Below are 22,877 nucleotides of genomic sequence, written 5' to 3' on the forward strand. Positions count from 1 at the left end.
AGATCGAACCCACGATCTTTGATCCGACAGGCAGACGCTTTACCGACTGAGCCAACTTATGGAACAATGATAATGATAAAGGATTTCTATGATAATGAATGGAGGAATTTTTATGAGCAATTTAGAAAATGTTATGTTTCAACCGAAATCATATCATGACCAGTTATATCGCGAGAGGAGCGCAAGGGATAAACTGCTCTGCTCCTCTTAAAGCTTCAGAACCTTTTGGGGGATGGGCGGGGCGGTTCCATGAAATTTGCTCCGGTGACAACTGCAGCTCCGATGGAACATCTGCACATTAAGTGAAACTCTAACCTCCAAAACTAAATAAAACCTTATTTTTACATTATCCTGGAACAAATAACTCGATTACAATCCTACACTGTTAAAAAAAACGTGATTTTACAGAAAATAAACAGAAGATTTTGCAGAAAGCAATAACAGAATCATTCTGTAAATTCATAAAACATGAAATTTTTCTGTAATTTAACAGAACAGGTCTGTTTAAAAAGGGGAAAAGGATGTTTTATTCAAGGAAATTTGTAAGATTCCATACTCCAAATACCAATTTCTTGTAAGATTACGCAAATCGGTAAGATTACAGGTGTTCTCGGGACTCTGCTGCAGGAACTTCTTTTATTTTGAGGATAAATTTTCTAACAGTGTAACTCTTATCCTAAGCCTTCTGAGATAGTATATACGACAGGAGCAATTGTCGCAGGAGCAAATGTCGCGTCACCGGCGGGCGGGGTCATTGTCGGCAGGGAAAACACACACACACACATACACATAGATGGACCCACTGGCGGATCCAGAGGGGGGGGGCACAGCCGGCCCGTGCCCCTCCCCCTTGAATTCAAATTTGTAATGTAAAAATGTCATTCATTTGAAAATGAAGCCCTTTATTTTATTTATTTATTTTTTTTTTTTGCTTTTTCTTGTCAAATGATTTTTTTTCTCTGGAAAATGTGTCACCCCTTCGGCAGTTTCTTGATCCGCCCCTGGATAGACCGCAAGAACGAGAAATATCTTGCTAAAAGTCAGTGAATAAACCTTTAATTCGATTCGATGTTTTGGTGCTCTTTAAACGCAAAGGGGGTGTAGGCTTTCAGTCTCACGCAAGGCGTATTTCGTCTGGTATAGCCGACAGTCACTGACATAATATCACTTGTTCTTTGACACCCATTCAATTCTGTAACAATCAAGCCTGAAACTCACATCGGGGCGGACCAAGAAATGAGATCTTGAAATTTGGGGAGAAGGAAAACTTCATGGCAAGATAAAATGTTATGATAAAATTTGCCTTCTAATATTAATCTATATTAATCTATATTATTATATGGCAAGCTCGACCCAGTTGAATTATACTGGTACAACTACCTGGTAAGAATCGATTCCTTAAAATACTTGAGCGATGTAAAAGACTGCCATGATGGTTGTCGAATATTTTGTCATCAATCGCAATGCAATATGCACATAAAAATTAGACCCATTCTTTTCTGTGCATGATCAGAGGAAGGTCATTGGTACTAAAATTGCATGGTGGTTTAAAAGTTAATGCGATAAGCACCTACTTTGATGTCTTGATTATTCATGTATTCTTTTGAATTGTGTTTTTCATTTACATCCACAAAAAACAACAACAATGAATCCACGAATGGCTGGTATATTTCAAAGTTTTCCGCGCTTATTGTACAACATGCTATGCATTCAAAGTGAAAATGCAACAAATAAATTAATAGTGTTCACTGATGCGCTATCTGGGGTCCGTTGCAGAAAGAGTTGCGTTTAAACGCAAGCCAAAAATCAAACGCAAGCCAAAAAATCAATCGCAAGTCCCAAATGCGCGCTGCTGGTTGGTTGAAAATCAAGTTACGCGATTGATTGCAACTCTTTCTACAACGGGCCCCAGGTCTATTTCTTCATCATGCTGTGTAAGGCAAGCTTGCGTAATAATATCTTGCTTTGAAATCTGCATATCATATTGAAAGAAATGAAAGGTCATTTGACCAAAATTGTCCATGAAGTAACTACGAACTGGTCTATTATGATCCCGAAACCCCTGGATTAAACCACCTTTGAAAAGAGTGCAAATCAAACCCCTCGAATTTACCCTCAAAGTCGATACTTCAAACCATGAAACAGTATATAAACATTCTTAATCGAAAGAAACATATCCACATACACCAGAGGTTTGCATTTCTGATTAATGCGGTCACGAGTAGAGCGCGAATGTAAATTTTTATTCGTTATGCAGCGACTTGCATTCATTGGAATGACTCAATGTTAAATAGTACTGTATCGAATAAAAAGCAATTTCATCCCAACACAATTGGTTTACCCTATTTTGTGGAAAGACCCCCCCCCCGCCCGATGTCAGTTCAATTACGGACTTTGACAGATTCAAGTTTGCGAATTAAACCGACTCTTTTAAATATGACCTGTTTTTCGCTTTCGATTATTCACCTTCACCCACTCACATGGACTGAAAGATAGTGATTATAGACAAGTCAATGACATACAGTTCAAGATATTCATTTGACTTTGTTGACAAACATTTTTCGTTGTTTTAGTCAGGAATGTAAGGTCTAATCTTTTGTATTATTCATAAGCAGTCGTTGTTATGACATAAACATGATAAAAAAAATAGTCATCATTGACTGCCCTCAACATATTACTAGTATATATCTCTTCACGCTTCATTCTGCGATCTGTTTCCGGTCTAGGGGGGGGGAGGTACTTAGATTTGGTTTGGACGGGGGTGTGCGGCTGAAGGTTCAAAGTCCATACCCATATTTACCGGTCATTTTGGCTAAAAAGGTACCAATTATTAAGGATATATTGAAATTTGACAAGCAAAAATAAAGGATTATCACCCAAAATTTAAGGAGAATATATGAACCCATGTTTAAGGTCAGTTTTTAAAAGTTGGGGGCATGGACCCAGCACGTTTAAGGTCAGTATCTAAAAATTGGGGCCATATTTAGGTATTTTCCAGCATAAAACCATATCCCATGTTTAGGGACTTCTTCCAAAAAAGCTTGAGTTACCCCCCCCCCGGACTCTACCTGAGGAAACAGCCACAATGGCGAAACTGATTCAGACCGACAGAAGGTATTACGTTATAATACCAAGTATTGGTATGACTGTACCGCGCAGTAGCGTACCGTGGGTCACGGCATGGGGGGCACCAGCAAAAATTTCGAGTCACTTCGGGAGTGCGCGAAGCGTGCTCAGTTGCCAGGCATGCTGACTTAATAGAGACATTTCAAGGACATGCAGTGCCATTAAACGGATATGTGTCTCACTGATTGAATAATGCGAGCGCGAAGCGCGAGCTGAAAATTTTTGATATTCAAACCTAGAAAGGGACATTATAAGCACATTTTTTGTAATCATGATACGTGCCTGCCTTGCTAAACAAACAATGCGAGCGCGAAGCGCGAGCTGAAATTTTTGTATATATTGACCCCAAACAGGGAATATATTATAGGGATCCATTAAGAGTATACATATCTCAGCATAGTCATCTAATGCTAGTACCACATTTGCTGATTTTGCTGGAATTACATCTAAACACATTTAAGACTTTTTGTAGACATGGTAATCATGATTATCGTACGCATCTCACTAATCAAATACTGCGAGCGCGAAGCGCGAGCTGAAAATTTAGGATATTCAGACCTGAGGAGGGGTTATTCTAAGGCTTGTTTGCACGATTCACTAAGACCGTACGTATTTCACTAACAATGTTGCGAGCGCGAAGCGAGAGCTGACAATTTTTGATATTGAGATCATTTTAAGGACTGATTTTAGGAATTCATGAAGAGCAGACATCTCACGAATCAACTAATGCGAACATTAGCACGGAAAGGAAATGTTTTATATTAAGACCTAAATCCGGCCTTAAATAGGGCTTTAAGTAGTCATGAAAAAGAAGCAAATGTCACTACATAAGATAATAATAACTCGAATTGCGAGGAAATATATTTAGTGTACAATATATTGATTTGAAAACGGGAGGTTTTAGTACAACAGGATTATATATCTCGTTAAACAGTCAATGCGAGCACCAGGAACAATAAAGACATATAGGCCCTGAGCAAATAATGTTTTATAAAGTTATGAAAAAGTGCTTCTTATGTAATATAAAATAATTAGGATATAATATAACATTATTTTATAATGAACATAATGTATTCTTTCCCCACTACGTTTCTCTTCCTTTCTCCCTCTTTTTCTCCTTCTCCCCGTTTTTTTTTGGCCAGCCGATGGGGGGGGGGGGAACGTGCCCCCCCATGCCCCCCGTAGTTACGCCACTGGCACCGCGTGTATCATGAGATGACACATCATTAAACCAGAATTCAAATAAAGCCAAATATTTGATTCTTCATAATCTCGTAACTTAACTCAGCTTGTATTGTCTGCCAGAGAACTGTTTTCGTGACAAAGATATGAGATGATATATTTTGTATCGTACTCTGTGTGGTATGTTTATCTCTGATAGTGCAGTTGAAACATAAGTGAAGGATGATAGGAAAATGTTGTTGTGTAAGTGACAAAAAACACTTATCAGATCTGCGTGTTTTATCGAACGGTTGGTAGACTGATGAATTGAGAATAGAAGGAATATTTTTTTAATTTATTTTCTCTGTTCTTTTTAAAGCAGAAACGAACCAACAACCTTAATAGCGCCACCTCAAGTTCTTAACTACTCACATCTGGCCAACACAATGTAACCTTTTTAGCTGTGCGTAGTCTTGTAATATAGGTCCACTTTAATGATAACATACCAATTCACCAATGAATACATTCATACCACATTAATTATATTTCCATAAACTGTAAAAACGCTGTTTAAAATTTCAAGCCCGTCACTCTAATATCAATTGTTTAAAGTTTGAAACAAGTATTTTAATTCTTTTTAAACAAGATGTTTAAGCAATTTCCAAAAAAGTTTAAACGATTGTGTAAAAGTTTAAACAACTTGTTGTTAGTGACGGATTTAAACTACTTGACATATTTTCTTACTCTGTATCTCTGAATTAATAATATCATAAGTTAAGTCATTCTCTTTATATTGATGGTTGTCTCAAAATGTATATTTTCAAGACTAATTAATACACTCAATGAGAGATCACACGAAGTGTTGTTCAGTTCGTTCCCATTTTAAGATGTGGAATGGATTCGATTGCATTGAAGATACGATTCAAAAGGCTTAGTGAAGATATAAATATTTCTTTTTTTTATGGGGTTCCATCTTCACAAATTCCATTCCTTTTTTCAGATTGAAGCCGAATTATTGTGGAATTTAAGTTGTTTCTGTCTTTTGTTAAAAAGGGACGCAAGTTGCATATCTCATTCTCCTTTAGTCTGCTAAGAGACTGAAATAAATCAACAACATCTAATGACATAACAACATTGCATGGTTACAGAAAGCCAAAGCTGATGTATATTTTCATATTACAATTTAAAGTGATTATCATTATATTGATAACACCCAATCACCTTTGCATTTCACTTCATTTATTGCAACACGGCAAGACCTATTCAGCAAAGGCCGATTTTCGAAAGGACATGTACATAATTACTTTAGAAATTAAGGTGAAGTTAAAATTCTCATAAACATGGAAACAACGCGTCGAATGCAATAGGCACCGCACCGCAATTTTCATTTGATATGTATAAGAAATCTGCCGCAACTCTTTTATTCTTGAAAGAAGATAGAATATCAGTCCCCATTGCATAGTTTTAAAAAGTCTCCAATCTCAGTGAGTGCAGAAAGTCCTGCACATGACTATTAATGCCTTTCCATGTTTCACAAATCCTTCACTTTTCCTCAGTCAATCTTCAGTTAAGCTTCGGTCACATTTGCTCTACGGCCGCCGCACGGCGAGTCTAATACAGCCGTTTTAATGTTTGTTGTACCAGCTACATATATGGGTGATTTACGGCGGTCGTAGAGCAAATGTGACTGAGGTTACAGATTTATAAAAATTGATGCATTATTAAGTCCATACACCAAAATCAAGCGTGTATTTCCGTATATGGTGAAGTTATCTCGCATGAATTTTGTCTGCACATGGTTATGGCGATGAGCCAGTTTGTCAATTGTTAGTTTTAAAAACATCCACAAACATGTCAAGGTATATTTCGCTTTGTTTTCAATTAAATACTTAGGCTACGCACAAACATTAGATATAATTAAGGGGTGGTATTTTGATAACTCAACTTAGTCTAAACTAGAAATTTAGATTTCTAGAAACTAGACACCAGACGTCTATGGAATGCTGTACTTCACCATATCTCTTCTATATTCGTGGATATCACAATGTACCAATTTTTTCATCAAAATTCTTCAAATGTTTGTGTTTTCCTATTCTTCCCATTTCGGGACTGAATTAAGTAAGAATCATTTTTAATTTTGTGAATGAGTTGACAACTAGCACTCCATAAAAGTATGATCCACGTTGACGCAGGTTCAACTGAAACATGGCTATCAGAAATACCACCTATCATATCTAGAATACTGTTTCCTTTGCATATCATCTTCATGGTCAGTCACACCAATGCGATCGCGGACTCCAAACGGACTATGGAACGCCATGGGAAATGACGTAATAGATTTTGATCGGTCTGAAATCGGTATCGACGTTGTGACTTGGCATTAGTGCGCATGATCAGGTTATCTTCTATAAACTGAAATCTGCATTTGTGTAACAGAATTCATCAAAGTCAGTCTGACATCCTTGGGTCATTTCCGTTTTCGTCGCTTCGACATCGATAGCGTTTGCGTTGACCTCGTTAAGATAATACTTTTTAGTCATGCCCGTCACCACTGTTCCGTTCTTATTAACATCTCCATCGACGTCGGGATCGACACCCTTGTCATCGACGATGGCTTCCTCGTCCTCGCGCAGTTTCCAGATGAACGTCTTGACGAACGTGTAAACGACGACGAGAATGATGCCTTCGAATATGGTCATGAGGAGGATGAGGTACGGTGCCCGGGATGCGATCTCGGATTCGGGGTGTGGGTAGAAGAAGGCGATGATGGTGGTGGCGAGAATGGCATTCTGAACGCCCGTTTCCAAAGCGATGGTGACCATTGATTGAACAGGGAGACAAGCCATTTTGGAGATGGACAAGCCGAGTAGTCCTCCGCAAAGAGGGAGGAGAAAAGCAGCTATGTAGGTCTCGCGAGGAGCATCGAAGATGAAGAGTTGGAACGGGAGGCTAGTGGCGAGCATCAGGGCAAGGATGAAAGCGGAGAGAGGTTTGAGGAGCTTCTCGCAAATGCGGTTAATCCGAGGGGATTTATATTTAATGAACATCCCGATTGAGATGGGGATGAAGAGGAGAATGAGCTGGATGCCGATCTCCATGAAGGGCGTTTCCAACTGGGCATTGCCTTCTGTAAAGGGCGGCGTGTAGATGAAGAGGTTTAGCGGCATCATCCCCATAGCAAGGATGTTCGAGCACGAAGTCATCGTCAGGCTCAATACGTAATCGACGTCGAGCATGACGCTGATAAGGTTGCTGAGGTGACCACCGGGGCAAGATCCGTCGAGGACAAGTCCGACCGCGGAGGGCGGGTCGAGCTTCAGCAGCTTCGCTAGTCCGAACGCGAGAGGGGGCATGATCAGGAACTGACACAAGATGCCGATAAGTACTCCCCAAGGCCGGCGTAACTTTTGCCAGATCAATTTGAGGTCGATCGTCCCTCCCATGTTGACGAATCCGACGATGACACAGAACAACATCACATATTTCACCACGATCAAGATCGCTTTCGGTTGCAAGTTAACCTTCACCGGCATCGAGTGCACAACCGACCTCGAACCATTCTTGCCCATCACCACCAGAAGGTCTTCGATTCCCAGTGCAATGCCTCGAATGAAGAACGTGAAGCTCGTCGGGTAATCTCCATTCGGGGACAATTCAATGTAGGTTGAACTCTGATTGACGATTTGAAATACCCGCGGGTTCGTGGTATCAAACTGTAAAGTTACCGTGCTCGTTCCTTCGTAAGCGAGAATGGTTAAATTGACGGTTCTTTCCGTTTTCTCGAACGAGTACAAAGCCGGGAAATCGCCGAAGGTGACGTTGACCACGGTACCATCCGCCGTCGTCGACGCCGTCGCCGATGTCTCCGTAGACGCAACAGCCATTATAATGACGACGGCAATTGTTAGTCTGTCGTTGGTCATGCTCTTCTTTAACCATGTGTACTCAGTATTTGTGATTTTATAAACCTGGAAACAGAAAAATAGGAAGAAATGACACAATGATTTTATTTTTTTTAATTTCTGAACAATATATGCCATTTACAAATTTCCAAAGTCAGGGCTTCAATGTCAATTCTGTATGATAGAACTATGGAACTAACGTTTTCTTTTTGATGTCTAAATACTAAAAAGTATGCAACACAAGCGAGTCTATAATCGGCATTTAAAGTACATTATTTTTCATTCAATGGTTTTTATTTGCCAAGAACTTCAATTATTTGACATAAATGAAAGGGAATACATAAAGAAAATCGTATATCTTCTTCTTAACAAACTAGGAGATATATTTACAACTCATAAAGTAAATGCACTAACACTTTTTTCCTCGCCAAGTGGCTTTTTTGGTATCCCCTCTCCAAATTGTTTTTACTCACTCAAGCGTGAATGAGAAATAATGTAAGTAGCTTCAGATGAAAGAGGAGATTCTAAGCTTTACAATGGTAGGACACTTGTCTGTTGTATTTGTAATTAAGTTATGATAAATCATCGATAAATTTCGGTTTCGTTTTTTTCTGGGACGCACTGTATATATGCAAAAATCAAATCAAATCAAATTTTCTTTGGGAGGCAATTATTATTACTGTAAACTATTATCATGCCCTCTTATCAGAAAAAAAGGTTAATTACCAAAAACATAAAATGAGACCGACTTAGAAAATTGTCACAAATACAATACGACAATGTTTTAAAAATAAATCTTCCCTTATTTTTTTCGGGGGGGGGGGGGCTGTCGCCCGGTCCTCCCAGTGTATTAATTTCTAAAGAACATGATGAGAGCAACTCTTAAGAAATTGTAACATCAGTCCTAAACATCTGCAACTGTTAAGCAACATTCTATCCCGGAATGTATGATCGTGATATTCCGCAAATTCTGTTATTACTTGCAATTCGAATTATGTATCTATATAAAAAAGGATTGCCTAAAGTTCCGTGTTTTCCCGTTTGATTATAGAAATCTTAATTTCATTTGTGTATATTACAGGAAACATGATACATGTACATAAATGAATATCCCTATTCATTCGTAGATAGAAGTAAATTTCATTTAATCTATTATATCACCATGACCATTGCCACCTGTCGTATATTGGATTTGTTGAATCAAGCAATATGTATATTTAGATTAAACAAACACAAAATATTTCCAAAAGGAAATTAATTATAATTAAAAAAACTATAAGAAATAAATTTAATATGAAATTACTATGATACTTGCCTTTTCTAGAGTCAGTCTAGGTCCAATGGAATCGCAAATTTGGAGCAGCTTCGAAGTAAATGTTTCAAAGAGGAGAAATATTCGACAACCACAGGTTTAGGAGTGCGAGAACAGGACTCTCTCTTCCGGGGTTTGCGATATGTTTTGGTTGCACTTAATAGCCTTCCCTCGAACTATGCGCAGGCTGCTTTCCGAAGTTTCAACCGAGAGGTCCCAATCCCTATTATTTCAGTAGAGGTTTTCTCTCCCACCATTCCCCCTATCATTTATTATTCATTTTCTCAACATGCTCCCTCTCACTTTCTCCCTTCTTTCTCTGTTTTTCACTGAATTGAAAATGCAGGGAGAAAATCAATTCGAGAATGAGTTGGACATAATGTGCAATAAGGTAGAATATTAAAGACTAACTAAGGAAAGTAGGCGGTGCTAGTATTCTGTTCCGAACCTTTTGACGAATCACAGCGCGACAATAAATCAAGGCTCAGAGCTTTCTAAAAGTTTGTAGCCACTTGATGAGTGCGTGCGAGATGAACTGCCTAACAGACATTTCAAGAAGATAATTTATAAATAAATTTCCTCTTTTTTATCAGGGGGGAGAAATATTACAGACGTCCCGGCGTCGCCCGGTAAGAGAGAGTTATTTGAAAAGGGGGCACCGAAAAGTTCAATCTTTCCGAAAAAAACATCTATAAATGTCAGGATATGTAACTACTGTATTGGCTTTGATATTTTACTATAATTTTATGTAAATTTCCTTGTGTCTTTATGGTTTTATTTTATATATATATATACAGACAAGTATATCGAGTAAATATAAACTAAAATGATTGAAATCTGACATAGAAATACCTTAAGAGAGAGAGAAAGAGGGATTTCTCATTAGTTTTCAGCACAGAATTCATGATTTTATATCGACTTCGTTGTTAAATGTATTGAATGGAATTGATTTGTTTAATGACAGTTAGATGCCGCCTTAAATCACCTTATCTATTTTAATGCTTCGTTTTTATATACTTCATACGAAATGAAGAATTCAATGATAAGTATGTCGGTCTATGTATTCATGTGTATTTTTCCCAGTATATTTTATTAGTGGCGGAGAGGAGGGAGCAAGATTGTATATACATGTACATGTATATAAAAATGTAAATTGTAAATTCTATTAGTCTAATGTTGTGCTCTTGATAATGTCCATACTAAATTATATCAAACTGAATATTATACCGACAGGACCGCTGTGGATAGCAGTAATATTTTAATTGACAATGTAAGCTTATGTGAAATTAAACTACAAATAAATGAATTAATAAATAAACGAATGAACGAATGAATGAATAAATAAATAAATAAATAAACAAACAAATAAATAAATGAATACATGAATAATGACACAAAATAGATCTAGACATGTTGAAAGATTTGTCGGAGAGTTGCTTATCTTCTTGTCATACAATGTAATACACATTTTGACACTTTTGGCTTCCCATAATTATAGCATAGAGTTACTAGTAGGCCATGAATTCAAATACTTTTTAGTGGAATTGTATAGGTTTTTTTTGTATTCCATCTGTTGATCGAATTAATTCGATGTAGGGTAGACTTTACTTGGCCTTTAAGGCTTTAATCTACTTTGAATGATATTTGGTGGCGATGATCTCGAATTCAAGAACCATCTTTCATCTCTCTCCATTTGCGATATACCTACAGGGTTGGTCGGGCAACAATGAACTTACAAACAAGTCATAAATTAACAGTGTCCTCAGTGTCGACTCTTCTTTCTTTTCCCCCTCCCTCTTTCTCTCCCTCTCTCTCTTTTTGCTCCCCCTCGTTCTTTCCATCTACTATCTGTTCACTGGCGTACGATGAAGGATGGGGGGGGGGGGGGTTGAGGGGGAGGGAATTTGAGGGCATGGGCCCCAAAAAGTTTTATGACCGAAGGAAATGGGGTGAAATAATTATTTAGCCTAATACTATTTTCTGAATGTTGTGTCAAAAATCCATCACAAAATTACATTTTGGCAAAAAACAAGATCAAACTATTTGCTCGCTCGCCTTGCTGGCTCACAGCTCTTCACGAATTTCGACCCCACTTGAAATGTTGGCCCCTGAAAATGTTTAGCTAATAAGCCTTTATTTTTATATATGAATCCATCTATGTGTCTAGTTATCCATCTATCTATCTATCTATATATCTGTCTGTCTGTCTGTCTATCTCTCTATATTCACTGACTCCCATTCCCTCTTTCTCTCTCCCTCTCGACCCCACCCTCTTCACAAATCATTTCGTTATATAAATACTTCCCTGACTTTCTACCAGTCGGTTCACTCTCCAAGTTCAACTCGAGATTTAAAAGGTAGAGAAGATAGACGTACAAACAGCAAAAATGGTAAAGATGCTCTTTATACATCGGCGGCAGAAGCGGGGGGGGGGGGGGGCGGGGGGACGTGTCCCCCCTAAACTTGAGGTAGGGGGACGACCCCCACTGAATTTAGGTTGATAACCTTTTCTTTAATTTTTTTTTCCAGCGTCCCGCTACAATTTTAGGTTGATAACCCTTTTTTTTTGCTTGTCAAAAATTTTGGTGCCCCCTAAAATTTATGGCTTCCGCCGCCAATGTCTTTATGTGTATCTGTCTTTTTAATTTTTCGTAACCAAAACTTACCTTTATAATTCTTCCTATCAATTATTTTTGTATATTTTTGTGTTCTTTTGTTACTTTGGCTGTCCCTTCAAATGTGCACCTTGAGCATATCTTACAGGTGATAATTACCCACCATGACCCTGGGAAGCAGGGGTGCTGGGGTACTGAAGCACCCCAAAAAAAATTTTGGGGGTGCTGTGTGTATTATTTCCCATAGGAAGCACCTCCAAAAATTCTGGAAGGTGTGAAAAAATTGAGAAATGTAACAAAAAATGACCTACATTCTACATTTTTTTTTACAGAACTCCCCCCTTATTTTTTGCTTGTCAGTTTTCACGGGAAGAAAATGACCTTCACTTCGAAATGAAACCTTTTTTTGCTAATCAAATTTATATCAGCACCCACCCCCACCCCCCCATAAAATAGTTTCCAGGTCCCTGTTACCCGCATGTGCGATTCCTTTTTAAAAGGTGTCGTCATTATATACTATTATCATACAATACAGTCGCTAGTAAATGAAGCTTATAGGAAATGTTTTGCCTTCGGAATGTCGGAAAGCTATTGAATGTTCGAAAACTATTGAAGGTAAGAAAGAATAATGATAATAATATTCATTTATATAGAACTTGATGCAAATGTTTCTAAGCCCCCGATTTTAGCACGGCTACGCGATCGGGCGCATCGAACATTCAAGGAATTCCTTCCTACCGGCCACCGGGTACCCATTTACTACACCTGGGTCGAGAGTGGCAAATGTGGATAAACGCCTTGCCAAAGGATGCTAGTGCTGCGGTAGAATTTGAACCCCGGACCTTGTGGTTCAAAGTCCAAAGACTTGTCCACCGAGCCACAACACCTCTACAGAGAATTTAAGGCCTGGTCACACCGCCCGAGCGTTGTTGGAGCGATAGGGAGAGAGGGTCGAATTTCGCTCACAAAATTGGGGGAAAAATAGAAAAAAAAAAACACAATCGAAATTGAAAATGGTCAACGCTCGGGCGGTGTGACCAGGCCCTAATACAGAGAATCGTCTCGCAGGGGTCGTGGAACAAATCTGAATTCGGGGGTTGTGGTATGGTTAAAGAGAAATTCCAGTAGTTGCAGTTAACACTGATTTCATGAGAAAGTCTGTAAAACAAGGCTTAATTGCCAGTATATCATCGAGGATCTAGATCTGGTACAGTTACATTAACTGGACTTTGTGAAATCTTGAAATCTACGCTGAAAATGTTCACACCGAAAATCCCCAACACAGATAAGCGCACGTGGGACAATGTATAATTATTGCTTAGGGCGTCGGGCCCGACGCCCTACCCGAATCCCGTGCTTATTTGCTGATTTCTCAGCAATTACACAATTTCTTTCAGAATCCTTTGGCACATGCGTTTTATTTATGGTCAATTCCAGCGTAACGGACATGACGTTCAGACAATTTTTTGTAATTCAAAGGTTTATACAGTAGAATTAGCAGTCATTTGATAATTGTTACTAAGCTTATCAGACACATTTAAGTATCAGTTACATACACATAAAATTTCAAATCATTTTGTTGAACAGTTGCGGAGAAATTGCACTCTTTGTGAGCGTAACGGACATGACACGAAATGGACGAAGCATTTTTACCTCCTATTGCTTATCAAAATTCCTGTGAATTCTTAGATTGCATTGACCTGACGTTGGTGTTAATTTAACCTTAAGATCATGCTCTATCCATAAAATGGTGTTTAACAACAGTTTTGCAGTGCATTCTGTATTCCTATCTCAAAATGTAGCGTAACGGACATGACACACGAAGCGTAACGGACATGACAGTTTTGTCCACTTTTTGTAAGCGAATACAATTATTTTATTACAAGATGTGGTACAAGTCTAATTGTTTACATGTTAAGGCTAGAGGTTGGAGACACATATCATAACTGGTAATCTGTAATATCTCCTATTATTTTGCAATTTGAGAGGGGGTCTTTTTGTACAATATTTATAAAACCCAAAAATATTTAGAAAAATTTATTTCACACCGGTTAACAACAGTTAATGAGTATTTTCCAGTTACTACCATCCACCACACCTAATTAAAGGAGAAAAAGTTGATAGAAAAGATTATTTTTTATTCATGCCTCAATATTTGATAATATACTAGCGTAACGGACATGACACCCTTATGAAGTGAACTTCATCAGCACTTCTTAGTTTGAAAATGAAAGAAATATGAATAATGAATGTAATTATGTAACAGCAAAGTACCTTTACTAACACTAAAGAAAAATATGTAGATATTATTAGCAGGTATCATTAATTTAATAGCTATAGCCTAAGTGATAATTTTATATCTAATACAATGTTTATCATACCACTACGGCACACTGAGAAGACCAAATCTCATTTTTTGTGAGAAGAAAACAAAATGTACCAGACCTGTATAAATCCAAGATGAACATATTATGGAATGTATTGTATGATAAAGAACATGTACTAGTATTAATGTCAGCTTTAAGATTACAAAAAATGGTATTAAAAAGTATTTTAATAAAAATTTAATAGCAGTACCTGGAAACCGGTCTTTCATTATCGATTAGGTATATGAGTTGAAAGGCAATCGAAATGTTTGTACATGTATTAGCTTCTGAGATTTTTTTTTTCATTCAAAATAACTATCATCCTGAGTATAATCATCCTTTCATCAAATCTTGGATGTTCTAAATCTTACGATCTTGCTTGCTGACAAATGTGGCTGTATCTAATTTCGTTGTATTATCCGTGCTGCTGGCGTACAATTGAAATTCAAATTGTGATTATGGCTGACCAAAATACTATGATGACATTGATCGCGCCACATTCTTTCCACGGCCCCTTTGCTTTGTGATACTGCAAAAAAGTGCCACTGTAGATTCATGGATTCATAGAGCTACATCATGTAACACAGATATCCGAATACGAACTTGCTTTTAAATGTGAGCCCGTGCCATCACTGATCGCGCCATTTATTCTTTCTTTATTGATCGCGCCACATTCTTTCCACGGCCCCTTTGCTTTGTGATACTGCAAAAAAGTGCCACTGTAGATTCATGGATTCATAGAGCTACATCATGTAACACAGATATCCGAATACGAACTTGCTTTTAAATGTGAGCCCGTGCCATCACTGAAGAAGTACATGTACATGTAGAGGTTGGTGAAAGTCAGATACTTTGAAGTACCGTAATATCATCAATGATAATGAATTCACAAGTTGGAGTTTTATCACGCTCCAAACTGTCAGTGCAAAAACCTAAGATAATCAAATGTTTCTTCAAACACAAATGATGCAGATTGTGATCTGAGTATGTTGCCAGATCTAGCTGCATCTTATCCTAATATTATGTGGCATACCATTAATTCTCAGAAAAATCTACCAGAACAAGAGCTGAACTTTCATCATTCACCAACTTCTAAAAAGAGCTTGAATGACATGCAGATTCTAGGAAATATTACATTCAGCTATCCTAAAACAATTGAGACTGACCTCAGTCTGTGACACTGAGCCTAATATTTTGTTTTTGTGAATGCTGCCTTTTGCCATATATAAGGTGTCATGTCCGTTACGCGAATTGTCATGTCCGTTACGCCATTTTTATGAAAATGAGAAGTGGTAAGGGAAAATGATTGGTACACATGGTAGGGGGTTTAATTCTAACATAGAATCTGAATCTGCAATACCTTTAGACAAATTTCCTGTAAGCTGTGAAAACTTTAAGTGAAAAACGTAACGGACATGACACTGATAATGGTAAAGAAATCACACAAATCTGAAGGCAGATTTCTCTAACATTGATGAATGGCATGAAATTTAACGATTATTTTCTGTTGATTTAAACATTAATAAACTATTCAAAAGTTAAAAGAGACCTCTGGGACCTTGTTTGCTTTTAGTAGAGACAGGAAAAATGAATTGTTTAAAAATAGCCACATTTTTTACATTTTGCAATTTACTATTCTATTTTTTTGATGATGGAAAAAAATACCAAATTTTATTAATATTGTGATTTTTCTATTGGAAATTGAGACTTTATAAATTACTTTTTAAGAAAATTTGACTGCTTAAGTGAAATCTGAAACTTCATTTTTTCTCTAAAGTGAACATTTTCCATGGAATTGCCCTTATACAAACAGACACTTTAGTGGTCATTTCATTGGATTCTGTACGAACTCATTTTGATATCGTTACCAAAACTAGCATTTACCTTTAATTTAAAAAAAGGGGGGGGGGTGAGGGGCGCTCCTCCCTCCGTTTTCACGGCCCCGATCATTTTACTAATTAAGATGATCGCACGTTATAATTTTCTTTTTCTTCCAAGATTGCAGATATAATTTATCGCTTTTTAAACTCCAGACAATAGGTATTCAATTTTATTGTTTATATTTTATTTCTCTGTCAAAGCCGTCATGTACATTTTGTGACAGCGGCAAGTGCGTTGATAATTTATGCTAAATATCTAACAACTATAAATGACGAGTAAGGGTCTTGGCACTGCGTGTGTGGTAGAAACAAAGGAGGAATGAGAAGACAGTGCTATAACCGTTCAGAGAGTTGCTTGTGATGAAATCGTAACCAAACACTGACTGGGCTAAAGCCTAGTTACCTTTGCAAACTTTCGATCAGTGATGAACGGTTATACCAAGGAGGTTTAAGTGAGATGGAGTAACAGCAAACAAAATCCCTTTGAACAAGCTTGGAAGCCGCCAGCAGAAAGTATGTCAGGCATGCACTTGCTCAGCATCTCTTGCAATTGCGTAGACAAATGATTCCCGCGTGACTCCGCAGCTATATAAAGGGAAATATGCTATCGTGATGATAATTACTTTTTCGCCGCATCTGGTCTGGTTATATGTGTAGTACATAATTCGGAGGCATGCGAAAATAAACTATGCAATATGCCCTGAAATATGACTCAAATTTCCTAGACTGGGCATGTGCGGGCACTCATCTGGCATAAACAATAATGAATAGCAATATTCCATCGACCACATTTGAAATTTTCATTTGCCGCAAACGATTGGAAAAGTGTTAAAATCTGGTTTCAGTAAAGGTCAAATTCTTTTTCCAATAATTAAAGGTAAATTGATATAATCTGGGCAAATATCTCAGCGTAATAGTGCTTGGTTATTGATGTCTTGTCATGCGTACAAATTTCTGTTAATTGTTTATCAATATTAAAGATGGAAAATTGATCCAAATGGATATTCGTAAAATTTCACTTCGGATTTCTTCACTAAAACTGGCGGCTTCTAAGGCGGACATCAAAAAGGTCTTAACTGCGGTTTTTTTCTTTAATGCTTCTTTAGAAATTAACAGCTGCTTTAATAAATTTGTTGCCCGTTGGAACTCCAATCATAGAAACTTCTTGGTTATACGCATGTTTCTACGATGACTTTAATTCTTTACTTAAAATAGCAGGGAAAACATTACATTTGACGTTTAGAAATTTACAATTAATACGATCCAATACAGGAAAACATAGAGAAAGAAAAAAAAGTTTAATGAAAAGGAAGGAAAGATGGAGAGGAGAAGGGAACGATGAAGAGGAAGAAGCAGAAGGCGAAGAGAAATGAGGACGAAGGGGAACAGGATTTGTGGCGACAATTAGCGGGGGTGCTGGGGCAGCAAGCAGCCCCTGAATAGGGCCTGGCACAAAAATTCGTTACCGCCACTTCAATCGGGGATAGTATACCGCAAGAAACTCCCATCTTTCCTCAACCCACCTGTTGAAGGTTTTGGTCTTGTTATTTATATTCTGCCTTTGAGCTCTACCACCAACAGAATAACGTGGAACAAACAAATGATTGTAAACAGAGAGTCTTTCTTGGATTGACCATTCAGATTACCCGTGTTTACCGTGCGTGGGGGAAAGTGAATATAATTGTCTTCATTTTTGAAGGGTTGCAGAATTGCGTTAAGTTGTTTTTTTTTATTTCAACGGTCTACTAAGTTGTCTCTAAGATAATGGCATACAGAAAACGCAGTGGTAAAAAAATGTTATTGGAATTTAATCTTAAGTGAATTATGTACTTAATATGCCTTTGATATTTCATGATACATTCTTAAAACAAATCAGTCAAATTGACTAGACCAGTAGTCATCTGGATGCAAGTGATATCTCACAATCACATTTCTGATATATAGTCAGAAATGACTTTATATTCGAGTAAAATACGGCTAAAAATAGTCAAATATTACTAGAATAACAGTTGCACCCAGCTGACCCTATTAATTAGTCAATTTTGACTGATTTTTTTTATAGTGTATACTATTCCTCCCATTACTCGGTAAAAATAAAATGCACGTTTCTTGGGCAAAATATCGCATAATACTTTGTAAATTAAATGCTTTGCGGAAATTACCCTCAAAGTACTTTTTGTTAACCGACAAATCTGTTCCTTTTTAAGGCAAAATTAGGCAACCGTTTCATCAATCGATTTACAAGGATCTTGCAAGAAAATCCCTTTCTATCGCCAGTTGAAGTCTATGTTTCAGTGTAGAATTATAATTATATCTATCCATGAATAAACCCTAATATAAACACCACACAGAAATTAAAAAAAAAAGTAGTTGTAAAAAGATAACTCAACGTCAATTTGTTTACATGTAGAATTATGTCTTAGCCTCATCACACAACACGTGAAAATAACGTATAACATGATATCAATAAGGCCCCCATTCCACAGAACGGAGACCGTTGAAAGACTTAAAATTTGTGAAGTCCTACGGCGGTCTTCAAGATCACTGAAATTTGTCATCTCTGTGGAATGGCTCAGAAAGACCCCTCAAAGAACTCTGAAAGACTGATGAATATTTCGTGTCTTACTGGTCTTAGACTAGTCCTCTCGAGATCTTTCAATTGTCTTTCAGTATCTTTTATGCAATAAGTGATCTTTCGGAGTTCTTTCCATTGACTTTGCCGGGTCTTTCAGTGATCTTTGAATGGTCTTTCAATGATCTCTCACGAGTCTTACAGTGATCTCCACAAAAATCTTGAGAGACTGCCGAAATATCGTTGAAAGACTGTTAAGACCTTTGAAAGTTCATCGAAAGACCGCTGAAAGACTGCTGAAAGACCACTGAAAGACCATTTTCCTGTAAGACCATTGTAAGACTGTTTCAAACCGTTTCAAAAAGTTTTGGAGCCCATGAAGACCACGAAGACCGCTGAAAGATTGGCCAGGACTCGTGTAAGACCTCAAAGACCATTGTAGGTTCATTGAGAGACCTCTGAAAGATCAACCAAAATTCATGGTCTTTCAAAGGTCTTTCAGCGGTCTTGATCTCTGTGGAATGGGGGTTTAACATAACTTATTTATAATTCATACATAAACATTTTAACTTAATTATTCCTTAGGTAAAAATATACACATTTCTTGAACAATTTATATTCACAAAGGGAATAGTTATACAGAACATAATCTTCTAGAAACCTCTATGAATAGAATCATAAAAAAGCAAATAGATAGATCTCGAAACCGTGCATGGTGGCTGAGTGGTAGAGCTCCCGTCTAATGAACGGGAGGTCGTGGGTTCGATCCTCGGCCGAGTCATACCAAAGACTTAAGAAATAATGGACCTTCTGCCTTCTTGCTAGGCGCCCAGCATTTAGATTGGAGAAGGGTTATAAGAACATTATAATATGCAGAGCCCGCCGGTAGAGCAGTTTCGTAACTGAAGTGGCTACCCTTGGTAAATATAACGTTATTGTGAAGTTGAACGTGATTTTTTTATTTACAATATCTTTAAATAAAAATAATTTGAGGATGCTATGATGATTGAAGTAGTAAAAAAACAAATCACGCACCAACCCCATAACTGATATGAATATCAGTTATTAACAATCACAAATCGATGGATACTCCCTGATTCAAAGAGCAGATCAGAAACAAATTGCAATTTTGAAATTTTAATACTACTTTTATTGATATTCAGACGTATTGATTCCAAGTTGTGTTAAACGTCCCCCGCATGTTCGTTTGTGAAGGGTAAAACATTTGCCGTACATTAATATACATGATTCCCATGCACACGTGTGAAACCATTAAATACTGTTTGCTCACACGACTTTATCGCAAATCCATTTATTTTTACCTTTCAGAAATTCAGTGATTGGAGGAAGATAACATACATGGTATATCTTTTACGTTAGCAAGGTTACATATGATGAGAATCAGTCAATAATTATTGATATCATCCTATATAATTTGTAAAAAAAATCTTATTAATTCAACTCTTGTATTATCTATCCAACCTTTTACATTTTCTGTCATTTCTGATCTAAGATTATTTGGCATGTTTGGGATAAAAGCAAATGTGTTTTTTTTTCAATCGAAATTCTGCTCTTTTCAAGATCTCTCTTAGCAGATTGCCTCCTTTTCCATTTTCTTCTTTCTTTTTAATGCCACAATCAAACTGTAGATAAGAACCTACTGTCTTCAATTTTAACACACAACTGTTCATTGTGACGAAATAAGAAATGGTTATTATGTTCAAGATCACTACAACTTGTTTTTGCTCATCTCATTTGACCCTGAATTTGACGTTGTATATAAGTAGACGAGTGTGCGTTTGAAGATGTGCGTGTGTCCTACCACCGCATGATTTAGTAAATGATTTAAGATCTTGCAGCAAGCGATTGTTTTCATACGGCTTGGATAAAAAGCCAAAATTTAACAACTTATTTACTTTAAAACGCGACTCATCATCCACTTAGAAGTCGGTGGGGGCCAGCTAACTGCATAACTGACGGCTAAACGCTAGAATTTACGATTTGTGTGGTTTTTTGGCAATGATTTATCTCGCATTCCTAGTTCACCCGCGACCTGTATGCCATTATTTTTTGCGCTTCTATTTGGGAGGTTTATTGCAATTTTCTCCTTTTTACGATCTGAAAGTGGATACAATCAGAGTGAATTTGTTATGATATGGTACAGAATAACCGAGTCTAAGGCGAGTAAAATCCATTGCCTCGTTACCACGGTAACCAATGTATTTCCTTTTCTGTTAAGTTTGTCAACGAAAGGAGTTATAACTCATTATTAATCAGAGATCATTTTCAAGTTCTGCGCCAACGCTTTTGTGGAATGCGCTTCCAACTTCGATTCATTGTATCCCTATCACCTGTTCAGATCAAAATTGAAGACTTTTCTAAAGTAAAAAGCATGCACTGCAACATATTGTTTTATAATCTTTACATTGGGAAATTTATTTTTTGTGTTCTCTGATTGTGTTACAGATCCATTTGATATCAGTATCATGAAAAGAGGAGCTTTTGTATGCTGTCTTTTCGGTAGAGCCGGGGTAAAAGTGAAATGATTTTGAATACAGAACGTTTTATCAACGATATTTTTTTTGTGTTTTTATGATATTTCTATGTTTTTTTTGTTATGAATTACATTGTTTTTTCGTAGGTATACACCGCTTATATTTGTTTACTAAATTCCACATATCATTATATTCAAATATATTCAATTGCATTAAATGAATGTGTCAGATCAGCGCATCAAACTTGTGCTCAAACTCAAACAAGAATCACAAATAAGAAGGAAAATTCTTAAATAATAGTGGTATATCTAAGTAATGAATCAATAATTTTACTTACAACAAAAATCCTTTTAGAAATAGTTTCAGCGCTCAGACTTTCGACCTCCAAAGTTATGATTCAATATCCATTCACCTCGGCTATGTACAAGTGCGACTGGTATACTCTCTCTTAAAGGTAGTAATGAAATCTTTAACCCACTTCGTATAATACTTTCTTTATGCTGCTTGATTATGTAATCAAAGTCAAACAACGGATCCTTGTCTAAACTTTTGTTTTATTGATATGCAAATCTTCGACCCTTACCGCTGAAATTGATCCGCCCTTAAATTCGGCTTGTTTTGGGAGGGGCGTGATGCGGGCGATGAATCACTTAATTACACCCCACCCCCATCTCCCCCCCCCTCTCTCTCTCTCTTTCTCTTGATTCACTTTGGTTTAGCGTCCCTCTCTCTTTTTTGCCTCTGTCATTGTAACTTCCCCCAAAAAAATTATGTGATATGCATGTTAAGTATGTTAAAGTATATGTCTAACGCATTGGTAATAGGTCAGAAATGTGAATCCAATTTAAAAAGTGTTACAGAAATTTTATGTGATTCCTGTTCTTAGCAGGGGCCGTGCCGCAGTGGCGTAACTACGGGGGGGGGCATGGGGGGGCACGTGCCCCCCCAATCGGATGGCCAAAAAAAAAACGGGGAAAGGGAGAAAAAGAGGGAAAAGGGAAGAGAAACGTAGTGGGGGAAAGAAGAAATTGTTGTTTATCATAGTGTTATATTATGTTATATAACATAAGAAGCATTTTCACAACTTTATGAAACATTATTTGCTTAATTGTGTCTTCATTGTTTCTGGTGCTCGCATAGACTTTTTAACGAGACATATAAAACTGCTGTACTAAAGCCTCCCGTTTTCAAATCAATATACAACAAAATAATATATTTCCTCGCAATTAGAGTAATTATTGTTTTAAGTAGTGACATATTCTTCTTCTTCATGACTACTGAAAGTTATTGACCTATTTTAAGGTCTTAATATAAAACATTTCCTGTCCGTGCTAACGTTCGCATTAGTGGATTAGTGAGATTTCTGCTCTTCATGAACTCCTAAAATCAGTCCTTAAAATGTCAATTTTTCTGATCTGAATATCAAAAAATTTTAGCTCGCGCTTCGC

General features: G+C 37.2%; 2 protein-coding genes across 2 annotated transcripts in view; both read right to left on the minus strand.

Moving 5' to 3' along the window:
- The window catches only part of LOC121425400 (ileal sodium/bile acid cotransporter-like), a 62,890-nt gene extending 41,034 nt beyond the window's left edge, over window positions 1–21,856 (minus strand). Inside the window, exon 1 of the mRNA XM_041621444.1 lies at window positions 21,767–21,856. The gene's annotated coding sequence lies outside the window, so the exon portion shown is untranslated. The remainder of the gene's footprint in view (window positions 1–21,766) is intronic.
- LOC121425399 (ileal sodium/bile acid cotransporter-like) lies at window positions 6,466–8,173 on the minus strand. Its single transcript, XM_041621443.1, has one exon. It carries the CDS (start codon window positions 8,169–8,171, stop codon window positions 6,693–6,695), a length of 1,479 nt encoding a protein of 492 aa, XP_041477377.1. The 5' UTR covers window positions 8,172–8,173; the 3' UTR covers window positions 6,466–6,692.
- Window positions 21,857–22,877: the final 1,021 nt, after the last annotated feature.

This window comes from Lytechinus variegatus, chromosome 12 (assembly GCF_018143015.1).
Source record: "Lytechinus variegatus isolate NC3 chromosome 12, Lvar_3.0, whole genome shotgun sequence".
NCBI lineage: Eukaryota > Metazoa > Echinodermata > Echinoidea > Temnopleuroida > Toxopneustidae > Lytechinus > Lytechinus variegatus.

What these genes read in the sequence shown, in the direction of transcription:
- LOC121425399 (XM_041621443.1), bottom strand. Translation starts at nt 8,171, where the DNA reads ATGGCTGTTGCGTCTACGGAGACATCGGCGACGGCGTCGACGACGGCG.